General features: G+C 45.0%; 1 protein-coding gene across 7 annotated transcripts in view; it reads left to right on the top strand.

Annotated features, from left to right (window-relative positions):
* SLC39A11 (solute carrier family 39 member 11) overlaps window positions 1-15,355 on the top strand; it is a 420,528-nt gene that overhangs the window by 197,355 nt on the left and 207,818 nt on the right. For all 7 annotated transcript variants that reach the window (XM_069952867.1, XM_069952866.1, XM_069952868.1 and 4 more), the window contains one exon: window positions 13,298-13,336. In XM_069952867.1, coding sequence (XP_069808968.1) covers window positions 13,298-13,336 — 39 coding nt within the window. The remainder of the gene's footprint in view (window positions 1-13,297; window positions 13,337-15,355) is intronic.

Genomic DNA, 15,355 nt, shown 5'->3' with positions numbered 1-15,355 from the left:
AAAACGAAAACGTAAAAACGAAAATGGGCCCCGTCCTTAACCCCTTAAGGACAGAGCCTGAAATGGCCTTAAGGACCGGAGCAAATTTTATGAATTTGACCAGTGTCACTTTATTCATTAATAACTTCGGGATGCTTTTACCTATCCGGCTGATTCTGAGATTGTTTTCTCGTGACATATTGTACTTCACATTTCTTGTAAATTGGAGTCGATACTTATAACGAATCTTTATGAAAAAACCCAAAATAGCGTGAAAAATTGTGAAAAAATGCATTTTTCCAACTTTAAAACTTTTCTGCTTATACAGAAAATGGTTATACCACATAAATTATATATTAAATAGCATTAGCAACATGTCTACTTTATGTTGGCGGCATTTATTAAACTATATTTCATTTTTTTTAGACAATAGGAAGCTTAAAACATTAGCAGCAAATTTCCAAATTTTCAGTAAAATTTCAAAATCAGATATTTTTAGGGAACTGTTCAGGTTTAAAGTGTATTTGAGGGGACTGTGTGTTAGAAAGCCTCACGAAGCACCCCATTTCAGAAACTGCACCCCCTAAACTCTGCAAAAGCACATCCAGAAAGTTTTTTAACCCTTTAGGGGAGTCACAGAAATAAAAGCTAAGTGTGTAAGAAATTTGAAAATTTTAATTTTCTGTGCAGAGATTTTATTGTAATCCAATATTTTTCATAATTATAAACCTATTACCAGAGAAATGCACCCCAATATTGATTGCCCCATTTCTGCAGTTTATAGAAATACCCCATATGTGGCCCTATTGCGCTATTTGACGCAACCACAAGCCTCAGATATAAGGGAGCGCCTAGTGAATTTCAATGGCTCCGTTATTTTTGGTCATTTTTGACTGTACCACTTCAGGTTGGCAGAGGCTCTGGGGTGCCAAAACCTAAAAAACACCCCTAAAGGGACACCATTTAGAAAACTACACCCCTCAAGGAATGTAACAAGGGGTGCGGTGAGCATCTGGACCCCACAGGTGCTTCACAGATTTTCCAAACAATATGGCTTGAAAAAAGACTAAAGTATTTTTTACACTAAAATGTTGTTCTAGCCTTCAATTTTTCATTTTCACAAAGGGATAAAAGGAAAAAAAAAACACAAAACATGTAGCGCAGTTTCTCCCGAGTACGGAAATACCCCACATGTGGACATAAAGTGCCAAGCGGGCGCAGGACGAGCCTCCAAAGGGAAGGAGCGCCAATTGGCTTTTGGAAGCTGGATTTCACTGGAATGGATTTCAAGGGCCATGTCGCATTTACAGAGCCCTCGTGCTGCCAAGACACTGGAAACCCCCCACAAGTGACCCCATTCTGGAAACTACACCCCTCAAGGAATCTAACAAGGGGTGCAGTGAGCATATGGACCCCACTGGTGACGGGCACAAATGTGGAAAAATGTGACGTGAAAGTGAAAATTTTCATTTTTTCACTTTCATGGCACAAATGTGCCCGTCATCCAGGGGTCCATATCCTCACTGCACCCCTTGTTAGATTCCTTGAGGGGTGTAGTTTCCAGAATGGGGTCACTTGTGGGGGGTTTACAGTGTTTAGGCAGCACAAGGGCTCTGTAAATGCGACATGGCGTTCATCATCCATTCTAGCCAAATCCAACCTCTAAAATCCAAATGGCGCTCCTTCCCTTCGGAGGCTTGCCCTGCACCCACATGGCGCTTTATGTCCACATGTGGGGTATTTACGGACTCGGGGGAAATTGCTCTACACATTTTGTGTGTTTTTTTCTCTTTTAACCCCTTGTGAAAATGATAAATTCAAGGCTAGACCAACATTATAGTGTAAAAAATTTAATATTTCATTTTCACGCCACATTGTTCCACATTTGTGCCCGTCACCAGTGGGGTCCATATGCTGACTACACCCCTTGTTACATTCCTTGAGGGGTGTAGTTTCCATAATAGGGTCACTTGTGGGGGGTTTAACTGTCTTGGCAACACAGGGGCCTTTTGAATGCAACATGGCCCCTCGAAATCCATTCCATCCAAATCCAGCCTTCAAAAACCAAATGGCGCACCTTCCCTTTGGAGGCTTACCCTGCACCCGCATGGCGCTTTATGTCCACATGTGGGGTATTTCCGTACTCAGGGGAAATTGCTCTACACATTGTGTTTTTTTTTATCTTTTAACCCCTTGTGAAAATGAAAAAATCAAGACAAGATCAATGATTTAGAGTAAAAATTTTAAAAAAATTACACTAAATGTTGGTCTAGCCTTGATTTTTTTCCATTTCCACAAGGGGTTAAAAAAGAAAATGAACACAAAACGTGTAGGGTAGTTTCCCCTGAGTACGAAAATACCCCACATGTGGACATAATTTGCCATATGGGCACAGGGCAAGTCACCAAAAGGACAGAGCGCCATTTAGAGGCTGGAATGGGGGATGGAGGCCATGTCGCAATTACAAAGCTCCTGTGCTGCCAGAACAGTAGAAACCCCCGACAAGTGACCCAATTCTGGAAACTACACCCCATAAGGAATCTAACAAGGGGTGCAGTGAGCATATGGACCCCACTAGTGATGGGCACATGTGTAGGACATGTGCCGTGAAAATAAAAAATACCATTTTTTTCATTTTCACGTCCCAAATGTGGCCGTCACCAGGGGGCCATATACCCGCTGCCCCACTTGTTAGATTCCTTATGGGGTGTAGTTTCCAGAATGGGGTCACTTGTGGGGGGTTTCTACTGTCCTGGCCGCACAGAGGCTTTGTAATTGCATCATGGCCTCCTCTAATGGGAATGGCGGCCATACCTACATAGCTGGGAAAAAGGGACAATTCTAATTTATTTGGGGGTATTAGGGCAATTATTAGTTTATAAGGTTGAAAATGACAGGTGTCCATCAAATTCAACCTGTGTTGATCCAGAGGAAGGCAAAAACCCCTCGTGAGGCAGACGACAGTAGCCTCATCACAGGGGAAAAATTCCTTCCCGACTCCATATTGGCGATCAGAATAATCCCTGGATCAACGTGACCCCTGAAATAGGAATAAGGGACAGAATTTAGATAATGTAGAACTCCGATGACGTGTGGTGCGCCTTGGAGCGATCCAGTATGCAGAGGCCGGGGTGATCAGGACAGGTGTCACACTGGTAAATGGTGTCCTTCCTGATCCCCCTGTTACTCCACACTCTGCACTTCTTCTGGGGTCTCCTGTTCTCCAGTGTGGGGGACGTCACCTGGAAAATGTTGTCCTGGTGCGATACGGGGTCCTTCATATCCAGAAGCGCTGGGTCCGCTCCATGGCTGCTAAATATTAGGGCTCTATTACTACTTCTGATATGTTCGGATCGTGCCGCAAGCTACAGTAGCTCGGGCAGCGAGGGAGCGGAAGAGGGGGTGCTGGTATAAAGGTTATCCCCGTACAGGTGGTGACCTTTATCCAGCAGTGGGATGATCAGTTCCCGGACGATCTTCCCACTTGTTCCGAGGATGGGGGGGGGCATCTGGGGGCTGGATTCGAGTGTCCCTTCCTTCATACACTCTAAGGGTACGTGCACACTGCGGAATCGCGAAGGATAACCCTTTGTGCATTCCGCAGTTGGCACCCGCCGGCGGACTGATGCAGGCGCACGTCTCCGTCCGTGTCGTAGACTCCATTCTATGCACGGGCGGATTCCGCTCTGTGTCCAACGTGTTGATGGAATGACGGATGATGGAATCCGCCCATGCATAGGATAGAGTCTATGACACAGGCGGAGACGCGCCCCTGCATCAGTCCGCCGGCGGGTGCCAGCTGCGGAATGCACAAAGGGTTATCCTTCGCCATTCCGCAGTGTGCACGTACCCTAAATCTGTAAGTGTACCCTGAGGTACTCTCACAGAGTTTGTAGAATTTCACGCCATACCGTCATCTCTTATTGGGACGGTACTGGCAGAAAAGATGTGTCTGGGGGGCAGCGTACGCTACGCTACTCCCAGACACGTCACTGGATGATGAGGAGGATGAGGATGAATGGAGGAAAGAAGGACCCCCCATTCATCCTCACTGGCTGTTTCGGTGTCGGAGGCAATAATAATGTATGCGTCCGACACCGAAAACACCCTGGGGGCCATCTTTATATGGGGATTGGTATATGGGGTATGTAGTGGTGTAGTGTAAAACTTTATTCAATGTAGTGTGGTGTAATGTAGTGTTTTTTTACGTGTTTTTTACAGTAAGTATACAAAAAAAACCTACGCCAAAAATGGTGTTGCTGATGAATGCCGCACTTATGTTCGGCACTTATCAGCAGACCGTGGCAGTAGGATATAAAAAAAAAAACACCCTACGCCAAAAAGGAGGAGTTGCTGATTAGCAGCGCACTTTCGTGCGATGCTGATCAACACTCAGCGGCGATAGGGTGCGGAAAATAGAAAAAAAAAAAATTGGGAAAAAATTTTTTTTTTTTACTACATTCTGAACATCCCTGTAGTGGCTGATACGTGTATTACACTTATCAGCCGCTAGGGGGCAGCAGAGCGCAAGATCCGAAAATAGACGACGCTGGAGCCGGAAAAATACGAAAATAGACGACGCTGGAGCCGGAAAGAGACGATCGGGACTCACGGAAGAAGCCGAAGATGAAGAGGACGCCGGGAACCCGGAAGACGCCGATCAGGACCCCGGGACAGGTGAGTAATGTACAAATACCTGCTCCGGACCCCTCAGCTACCTAGCTGAGGGGTCCGGAGCAGGTATTTATTACTTGTGGGGACTTTGATCGCCGTGAACGGCCGGCCGGCTGGCCGGCCGTTCACGGCGATCGGGACGGTGGTACCGTGACCACCATTACTTTTTACAGTAATGGCGGTCGGTGCCGTCCGCGGACAGCACCCACCGCCATTTTTTTCCGGGTCATCGGGCCACCGATGGCCCGGAAAGGTTCCGATCGCCGCTATGGGCTTATCAGCCAATAGCGGCGATCGTCGGCATGGGGGGGGTTAACAACCCTCCATGCCGACAGGGAGAGATGGCCTGCTATGTATTATAGCAGGCTATCTCCCCCGATCGGGACCCGGCCGGCCGCGGCGCCCGTTTAAAGGGATGACGTACCGGCACGTCATGGGTCCTTAAGTGACAGTGATCCATGACGTGCCGGTACGTCATGGGTCCTTAAGAGGTTAAAGGGTTAAAGCGTAACTGTCATGTTTTTTTTTTATTGCAGAAATCAGTAGTATAAGCGATTTTAAGAAACTCTGTAATAGGTTTCATCAGCCAAAAAATCCTCCTTCTGTACTCAAGAAGCAATCTCCCAGCCCCCCCCAGCCCCCCTGACTTCTTATCTGTGCATTATCAGGCAAACACGTCTTCATTACAGAGAAGCCAGTGAAGACGGGCTCTGCTCTCTCCATTGTAAGCCTATGAAGGGGGGAGGGGCCGAGGGAGATGAGGGAGCAGGAAGAGGTGACATGAAGGTCAGCTGTTTGTAGACCCTCTGGGCACCTAAACCGCAGGATTCTGGTGTCAGAAAGGTCAGTGCTTATCTATGAACTTACTGAGAGAAGATTGCAGGGTGTTGTGCTGTGCAGGACTGCTCCGTGCTCAGTCACTCCTAACAGCACCTCCCCTTTCCATAGCCACATAATGGAGACAGAAATCCTGCTTCATTTGATGTGAGGGGGGAGGCTGGGAGATTGCTTTTTCAGTACAGAAGGAAACTCTTTTAGTACATAAACCTATTACAGAGTTTCTTAAAATCGCTTGTACTGTTGATATTTAATGTTTTTTCAGAAAAATGACCCTGAAATGACAGTTGCGCTTTAAAGGGGTAGATCACCAAAAAAGATTCTTTCAAATCAACTGGTTCCAGAGATTTGTAATTTACTTCTATTTAAAAAATTAAACGTTTTAAAAAATTAAACGTTTGGTGGAATCTGGACCTTTTTTCATTGTTGATCATTTACAAATTGTTCGAACATCGCTCGGTGTAATAACACGTTGTTTGGTCGTTCACTGGTCTATCAGCTAGGAAAGGACGAGCGCAAGAACGACTTTTAGTAACGTTCGTTGTCCGGTGTAATAGGGTGAATGATTTGAGATTGTTTGTCATAGCAATCGTTAATCGACTAAAAATCTTCCCATATAATATCACCCTATTGACATAGATGTCTGGGGAATGAGAGGAATGTAAGAAGAGAATAAAGGAGGAATCTGTGGCCACACATCTTTTTAAAGGGTTTTTGTTTTGTTTAGTATTGATTTAGTCATGATTTTATGTTGGCTTTTCCTTGTATACGTCTATCAACTCTCAAACAGGATTCCAAGTCAGTACATAGAAGCCTAAATAACCAGCTTATCCCCACTCGATTCTCTACCGAATTGCTGCTACCAGCCTTTTTCTCCTCGATTGCCAGTCCTTATTTCCGTCAACGTAATCCCATTGATTGGCTACCTGCAGTCTCCAGAATCAAATTAGTATTATTATCGTCTATTTATAAAGCAGTAGATAAGTGCGCCACACAGCTGAGATGTAAGGGCTGCATACCCAAACACTTCTCTCCGTATCTATAAATATGCCTGTAATCTTGGCTGACGTTGGGCCTGAAATGCAAAGCTCTTCTCTCGTGCTGCTTCCTATGTCGCAAGTCTCTTATGTGCCTTTCTGCAAGGCAGTGTTCCCAGCATTCCCTAACACCACAGCTCCCAGCATGCCTCCCTGGCAGCCAAAGGCTATATTAAAGGAGAAGTTGGGTGAAAATTTTTGTATTGCCCCCCCAAAAGTTGTACAAATCACCAATATACACTAATTACGGGAAATGGTTATAAAGTGCTTTTTTCCTGCACTTACTACTGCATCAAGGCTTCACTTCCTGGATAACATGGTGATGTCACTTCCTGGATAACATGGTGATGTCACGAACCGACACCTAGAGCTGTGCGGGCTGTGGCTGCTAGAGAGGATGATGGCAGGGGAACACTGAAGGGCACTGGAGTTACACTGAGCCTCCCTCTGCCATCATCCTTTCCAGCAGCCACAGCCCGCACAGCTCTGGGAGTCGGGTCATGACATCACCATGTTGTCCAGGAAGTGACATCACCATGTTGTCCAGGAAGTGACATCACCATGTTGTCCACAGGAAGTGACATCACCATGTTGTCCACAGGAAGTGACATCACCATGTTGTCCACAGGAAGTGACATCACCATGTTGTCCACAGGAAGTGACATCACCATGTTGTCCACAGGAAGTGACATCACCATGTTGTCCACAGGAAGTGACATCACCATGTTGTCCACAGGAAGTGAAGCCTTGATGCAGTAGTAAGTGCAGGGAAAAAAAGCACTTTATGTGCATTTCCCATAATTGTATATTGTTGATTTGTATAATATTGAGGGGCAATACAATAGCTTTAATAGAAATTTTCGCTGGACTTCTTTAAAAGTACCCCCCCCCCCCAACATCTAATCTCCGGTAAGTTAGCTACACTTATCTGGCAGTCCACAGCATGTGAAAGCAGGCCCCCTTCTTCCATTGCCTATTGTAGGCACTTTGGTGATGGGCAGGGGTCAGCATGGGCGCTCTCACTGGCCTAAGGCTAAACTGCCGAATCCATAGCTAGAATGCTCTGTCAGCAATTCCTTTCTCACACACGTCTGAAAACCGTGGACCGCGTTGCCCTGCTGCCATTCAATTTGTCTCTTTGAAACACTTTTGGTAGGTACTAACAAATACAAACTAAGAACACGCCACAGGACCGGACGTTCTTACAGTGTAACTGCACTCTCAGGTAGTTTTTACGGAGCACTGTCTGGTGTATGCATATGAAGAGCAGGACTATATCTGTCCATTCTGTCACTGGTTTATGCAATTTTTCCCTTTGGTCACCACCTTGCAAACTCCTTTGTGTTGCCTCCTATACACTTAAAACAACATCCTGCAATCTGACCTCTCTGTAATAAACCAGAAGTTCTCTGACCAACGCTGAGCTGTCTTAACATGTCAATCCACCATTATCGGTGGCCACAAAATCTGCACATTGCACAGGCTGTTTGTCTCCTCTCCCTACTCACTCATCCCCCTCGGCCCCTCCTTCCTCCATAGACTACAATGATGAAGTGCAAAACCCCTTTACTCTCCTTCTCTGTAATGTAGACTGCTTTCCCCTGAAGGAAGCTCTTTTGTTTAATAAAACCTGTTACAGAGTTTCTTATATTCTTGTACTATTGATTTCTGCAAAAATGTTTGAATGAAAGGTACACTTTTTAAAAGGATTGTGTCATCAGAAAATGACTTATAATTTAAATCTTTTTACGTTAAACATATTCTTAAAGAACTTTTTGTGACTTCTAATTTTCAATTTTTTTTTATCTATATTATAAAATAATCCTGATATCCTGTAGTTCTTTTTCTCACCACTGGGGTTAAAACTAAGCTGAGACTTCTGGCTGTGTCTGTGGTGATAAGAGGAGGCTGCTGTAAAGTGATCTATCTGTACAGCACTGCAGCGTCATGTGACACCAGTAGATAGAGGAGACAATAGCAGCTTCCTGTAGAATGACCTCTTCACAGGTCACAGAGCGTGCTCGGTGATGCTTTACATTTATCTCAAGGGGACACAGTCTGTCTATTGTGGTCTAGGTCTATGAGTCTTGCTGTAAAGCATGTCACTAAATGAAGTTAAAAACAGCCCAGGCAATATGGCTGCCCCCATAACAATGTACACAAAGCAAGTTAAAAAATAAAAAAATTGTCAGAAAATAGAAAAAATAAAAGAACAAGAAAAACTTTTACTAAAAGAAAATTTAGGCAATACATGCCCTTTAAAGTGCTTAGACCAAGTCATCTTCATATTACACTATGGCCCTGGTCAGAGTCAAATTGATCCTTACGTTTGCCCATCAATGTATAAAACTAATTGTTTACTTGCTCTCCTTCCACAGGAGCCATGAGATATTGAATGTTGCATGTCACCTGTCAGTGGTTTTATTGTTATGGCTCATTTCTTGGATAGAGCGCGGCTAGAATAAAAATACAGTAAACCATTTCAGAGACAGAAAATAGACGAATCCCCAATCTATTTTACAGTGTAAAAGCCAAAGTGTCACACTATGTAGCCTACTCTGCATTTTATTTTCTCGCCGTTTCGTTCTCCCTTTTGACCTAGTTAATTCCTCGAGCATCGTTCTAAAATTATACTTTCTTCCCTAGTATTGACCTTGTATACAACCTCAGCGGTTCACAATGGGAGTAAGTTGTATATTTGTGTCATCACACGCTGTGATAGGTTTGACTTCATTCTCCGTTCCTGATCCCCTTCGTGTCTGTCCGCTCAGGCTTACAATCCATTGTGCCTAGAGGGAAGACTGACCTAACCAGCTGAACATAAGACTAAGGTCTGTATGGCACAAACAATCCTATAGAAAGCTTTTGGTGTTATTCGTTATTCGCGATCAGCTGTAGTCTATATATGAAGGGTGTTCTGAGCCGAAATATTGCAGTATGTGCTGAAATAATATTGGCCAGGGGCAGAAATCAATATTACAGGTGATTTTAAGAAACTTTATAATTGGGTTTATTAGCCGAAAAATGCATTTTTATCATGAAAAAGCAGTTTGAAGCTCTCCCCCCTGTCTTCATAGTTTTCCATGTAGAGGGGAGGGGTGAAGGGAGATGAGGCACCAAAACAGGACAACAAAGAGTTAATTTACAGCTACATCACCGGGCTATCTACTCTGACAGTCAGCTCTGACCTCTGAATACCGGCTTTCACACAGGTCCTGCTGTGTAATCCTTTGTTCTCTGCTGGTGACTAATCTCCCTCCTCCCCCCTCCCCTCTCCATAGCACAGACAGGGTCCGACTGATGTAAAACAGTCAAGATTTCCTGATAATGAGCAGTGGATGAGAGAAAGGAGAGGGGGGCGGGCTGAGGAAAGGCTTTTTGAATGCAGATAATGGCATATTTGGCTAATAAACCCAATTACAAGGGGTGGGACAGGATGGGCAAAAACAAAGCACTTTTGGTGTTTGTAAAAATAACTTTTTTCAATAAAAAAAGATCTGATTTAAAAGTATACCTAATTATAAAGTTTCTTAATCGCCTCTTCTATTGGACAGTGACACTTTAACTTGCCTCTCCCTGCATCTTCAGCATCGAGACCCACATGGGCTTCGGGATCTTCTGACAGCCGACATCACAGCTCGGTTGATGGACTGGCAGCTCAGCCAATCGGTGACTGGGGCGGGACGCCGCTGCAGTTGCTGACTGCCTGAGCGGGCAATCTATCAGCCGCAAGTTAAGTCCCCCAAGTCGTGACATCATCAGGACTCTGAAGGGGGGGAGTGGATGCCTTTTAGCAGGGGGCCGAGAGCTGGTGTAGCAGCACGGCATGGGGGAGTGTAGTGGGCCCAGTGCTCCTAAAACCTTACCGGGCACGGGGGCAGCAAATGGCGCTCACAATAACAGACATACCATCATCCTGTGCACCCTGTGGCCACTGGGGATCTATCAGCAGTTTACAATCGTCTTTCAAGTTTCAAGATAATATATGGTTCACTAAATCTATAATTTTATACCTAATTCCGGTGCTAGTGCAGTGGTCATCCAGTGACCAGATCTGCAGTGGTTTCTCAGGGTTTTGGATGTTGTAGTGACGTACTCTCCTCTATTAGCTGCATCTGATCTAGGTGAACGTTCATTTGCAAAATTAAAGATTCCTAAAATGCTTTCTGTTCTTGAAAGCATCTTGTTTGTCTGCGGAGGCTTTTTATATATGAGTCACTTGCTCATTTTTATGTTTCTGTTGCATAACCATGACAGAGACGTGTTCCTTAGTCCAATCTAAGCTCTTTCCTCCCTATGTGAAGGGTTTAGAGGAGCCGTTCTGCGAAAGAAGGCTAATAAACTCCTGACATTGTACTCTGCCTGCCATCGTACACTGCTGCCCAGAGATCCATAGGTAAGGGGCATCACTCCGAGGATGACTCCAATGCAAGTCCTACACAGAAGATGCCGCTTGTCTCCCGAGATCTGGAGTCCACATTGTTCTGATAGAAAGTGACAAGGCTGAGCAGAGAGTTACTGACAGAACAATAATCCATCTGACATCGGGGAATAATTCAGCTTCTGACACCGCAGCTTCCAACCTCTTGTATGACGGGACCGTACCATTAACCCTCATGACGCTAATGGTTTAAGGAAGCGATATTTCCTCATCCCCCCCCGTTCCGGATCTTGACTGCCTTTTTGATGCTGCAGCATAGAGAACAAGGATTAGATTTGTAATGAATCCAGAATTTAGTTAGATATTAAACAATTTTAGTAAGAGTCAGGTTTGGCCAAACCCTTATTCTAGTTTTGCAGATTAGAATGTCAGAATTTTTTTTATTACATGTTTTTTGACTAGGCCTTTTTGCATTGCCAGAGAGTTAAAGGTAGAGATGAGTGAATCACTTATCTCAACAAAGCGCTTCTTTTGATCATACTCATCATGCTGCCAGCCTTTCATCGCTGCGCTGCTCCGCTCCCTGGCGCTTCATTGCAGGTTCCGGGTAAAAGCTGGATCTAATCCTGGGAAACTGGGAGAAGTTTCCCAGGATTGGATCCAGCTTTTCCTGGCATCCTGGGTGGAGCGTCAGGGATGGGAACAGCGTTGAAAGGCCGGAGGCATAATGAGTGTAGCGCTGATCAAACGAAGCGCTTTGTTTAGATAAGTGATTCACTCATCTCTAGTTAAACAGGTCTTCCACTCAAACATAATGATATGTTGCTGCCCATGGTGAGACAAAAAATTCCTTTTATACTTGTTATTATCTATTCAGTCTCCTTCCTCCAGTTCTCAGCTGCTGCTTTCTGCTGAAGACATAAAAATCTTTGTGAGAGCTTTTCTTTTTGTCTCCACCCCCCCCCCCCCCCCTTCCCCCTTCTGAGGCGGCTGATGTAAACAAGTCACAAGGGGTAAACAAGGGGTAGCCACTGTTGTTTTGTGATGTCCTTGAAATGGCTGCCCATTGAGAGTTAATACACACTAGTAAAAATTGTTGCAATCTGCATAACCAGACTTGTCACTTGCTGCACCATTATCCATCAGCTTCTGCTTTATGATGTAGTTTTATGAATAGATTTCTGATTCTATTTTCCTTCAAAGGAAAAACTTTTAAAGGGGAAGTATCGGCAAGTATCTAGCCTGCTGATAGCCTCCTAATGCACACGGGGCGCCGAGGAGGAAGGTATGCCTCTTACCTTTATCATCTATGCTGTTTCTCTGCTGTTAGTAGTTAAATCCATGGCCCGGAGCACTGCCCCACCCCCATCGCGCTAATGCAGGCTGCCCGCTGCATTGATTATCATTAGAAGAAGCGGACAGGCTGGCTTGACGCGAGTAGGGGCAGGGCAGTGCTCTTTGCGGTTCTCCAGGCTGTGGATTCAACTAGTAACTTTATGGGAGCAGTGCTGAGAAGGATGGTAAGAGACATACCTTCCCCCTGCACCCTAAGCACATTAGTTCCCCTTTAAACATTGTTCACCATGTCTTATATCCAGTCACAAAGGAGGGGACGTGGCTAGTTGCAGTCATCATGGACATGCCCTTTTCCCACAAATCAGGCTGTCAGTCAAACCAATCTGGGTAAGAAGGGCATGGTGACCCTGACTGGAAGCTGCCGTGTCCCCTGCCGATCACTGGATACCAGTCACGGTGCACCGCATTGGAGCACTATTTATATAAAATGCTTATGGCTGATAAACATTACCACTATAATTTACACCCATTTCTGGCTTAAATTATAATTAAGGTGCCCATGCCCCTCCATTAGCTGACGGTTAAAGATGTTTAAATGTTCTGAGGGGGGTAAGCTACCGGCAGAGGCTCATTTCTCCAAATACAACAGGATAATGTTGAAATCAAACATGCCTAATTCTTCTGTGCCCCAACATCATCTGTGAGGGGTCGGGAGGCCTTTATACATATAAGATGATAGCCCATTTACAATAAAAATTGCTGCATTTGCCTAACTTTCCAAATGTTGTTACTAAAGTTGCATCCTTTTGGTATCAAGGTCCCATCCCTTCTGATATATATGTGGCAATTGTGTCACCAAGCTCCATTACCTGTCTCACAACATAGAAGCCCAAATGTAAGACTTTGTGTCTGTACCATTACTCCATATGTAATGTGTGTGTGTGTGTTAGTGTCTGTCCTATCGCTCCATATGTAACATTGTGTCTGTCCCATCGCTCCATATGTAACACTGTGTCTGTCCCATCGCTCCATATGTAACGTTGTGTCTGTCCCATCGCTCCATATGTAACGTTATGTTTGTGTTTTCCCGCAGAGACGTATCCTGGATGGAAGTTTGGGCTTTGCGGCAGGGGTAAGTGATTGACGTTTTCCTCTCTCGTACACTTCTCATGTACTGTGCTAGTCTCTGTGATGCACTGTGCTAGTCTCTGCCCCCTTCCCTCTCAATAAAAAATGGCAAAATCATTACATGTTGAATCCTTGGGCTCTTTTCCTTCCCTAACACGCAGCAGATCAGCCCGTTCTTTGTTTTTTTGGATTTGACTGCGGGCGCCGTATTTAGCACACACGGACAACCATTGTTCTGTCATTTTACATAATTTCCAGTGTCATTGAGCTCCGGTTAGCAGGGAATACGAGGGCATGTCACATCACAGAGCTTTTGTGAACGGTGCATAAGAGATTTAAATGCTCCGTGGCATCCTTTCCCTCACATTTGGGCTGATACATTTGATTACAGATTTTGTTTGCCTAGTGTGGGTTCTTAGCAAAAAAGAGCATATATTCCCTGTTATACTGGCTTCAGGAAATGTTTCTTACTGTCATTTTTTTTTTTTTGTAATTTGGATGCAGTTTGGAGTAAAAAGCATCACGTGTCAGGGATCTATCCTTAGGAAATACAAGAAGGACAGATTCTTTGTCTCCCCTGGTTGTCTTTATTAGGGGGTGCTATTACACAGGGCGTTTATCTGTCCAGTCAGGCAGAATTGGGAAAATATTACCCTGTGTAATAAAGAAAACAAACAACTGAGAAGCCGATTATCGGCTTATCGTTGTCTTTTGGCAGGTTTAAAAAACATTGTCCGCCTACCGAACATTGCTACATGAAATAGGAGGTGGGTGATTGGCGGCTGATGAAACAGTATATAGAAAATAATAAAGTAATACTTACCTGTCCAGGCTCGCAGGTGTCCTTTTGTGTGTTCTCTGTTGACTGGAGCCACAGCTAATGGCCCTATTCCACGGGTCATCATAGAGGAGCACTCAGCACTCGTTTGCTCCTCGTTTCCCGCTCGCTGCGGCCGCTACTCAACGCAGCAGCAGCACGCGGGTGAGTGCGGGAGGGGCGGCGGGGAGCTGCGGGGGTGGGGGGAGGGGCTGCCCGGGTGGTCGCTGATTGTCTGGGCAGCCCATAGGATATGGCAGCATCTGCTGCCGCCGCTCCTAATCGACGTGGCGACGGCAGCAGATTGCTGCTAATATCAGTCGCTTGTTTTTCAACATGTTGAAAAACAAGCGACGGCAACGATCAGCCGACATGAACGATGTCGGCTGATTGTTGCACTCTATTCCACGGAACAATTATCGTCCGTAGCGGCCGATATCGGCCGAATACGGCCGATAATTGTTCCGTGGAATAGGGCCTTAAAGCTTTTACAGCTGTCTCTGAACTAATTTACTGATCGCAACACTGGCTTATCGGGCTGTAACTCGTGAGACAAGTTCGTCTTGGAAAAGCGGAGCTTCATCGTGGGAGACCGGGGGAGCATGGAGAGGTAAGCATAAAATGTTTTTTTTTTTTTTTTTCCCAGCAGGCTGTGTTGTCCTGCTCTGTGCATAACATGGCTAAGCATAGATGAACATGTGACCATGCCCCGTCCCCATTGTCCTTCATAGACACATATATGTTCGTCCACAGGCCCTGTTGGTTGGTATGATTGATGTAAACAAGCGTCAGTGTTGTAGATCGTGACTCATTGCACAGGGCTCAAGCATTGGGCAGGGAAAGTCACATGAATGATGAATGAAATGATGAAAAAATAAATCTTTACATTGGATCTCACCTGGAGCAATTTTTTGTTTTGTTTAGCGATATATGAGAGAGCAGGATCAGTCACCTGTTATTTTTACATTCTTATTATTTTTTGTCCATCTGGAGAAGTAATAAGCTTCTGTGCCCCCCTCCACTGGAGCTCGCTTAGAGTCGCCCTGTAATTTGAGTGACAAATCCTGTACGACCATCCAGCCTTAATTGTTCTTCAGCCGCCATTAGAAAACTGCTTGTTGAACACGTCTCATCACTGTCACCGAGTCACTTTGTCTCCTAGTGAGACAATTATTCTGAGCGGTCACTTTGCTCAGATGTGACGGT

The sequence above is a fragment of the Dendropsophus ebraccatus genome, chromosome 14, assembly GCF_027789765.1.
Source record: "Dendropsophus ebraccatus isolate aDenEbr1 chromosome 14, aDenEbr1.pat, whole genome shotgun sequence".
Taxonomy (NCBI): Eukaryota; Metazoa; Chordata; class Amphibia; order Anura; family Hylidae; genus Dendropsophus; species Dendropsophus ebraccatus.
This window is presented reverse-complemented; position numbering and strand designations above follow the sequence as displayed.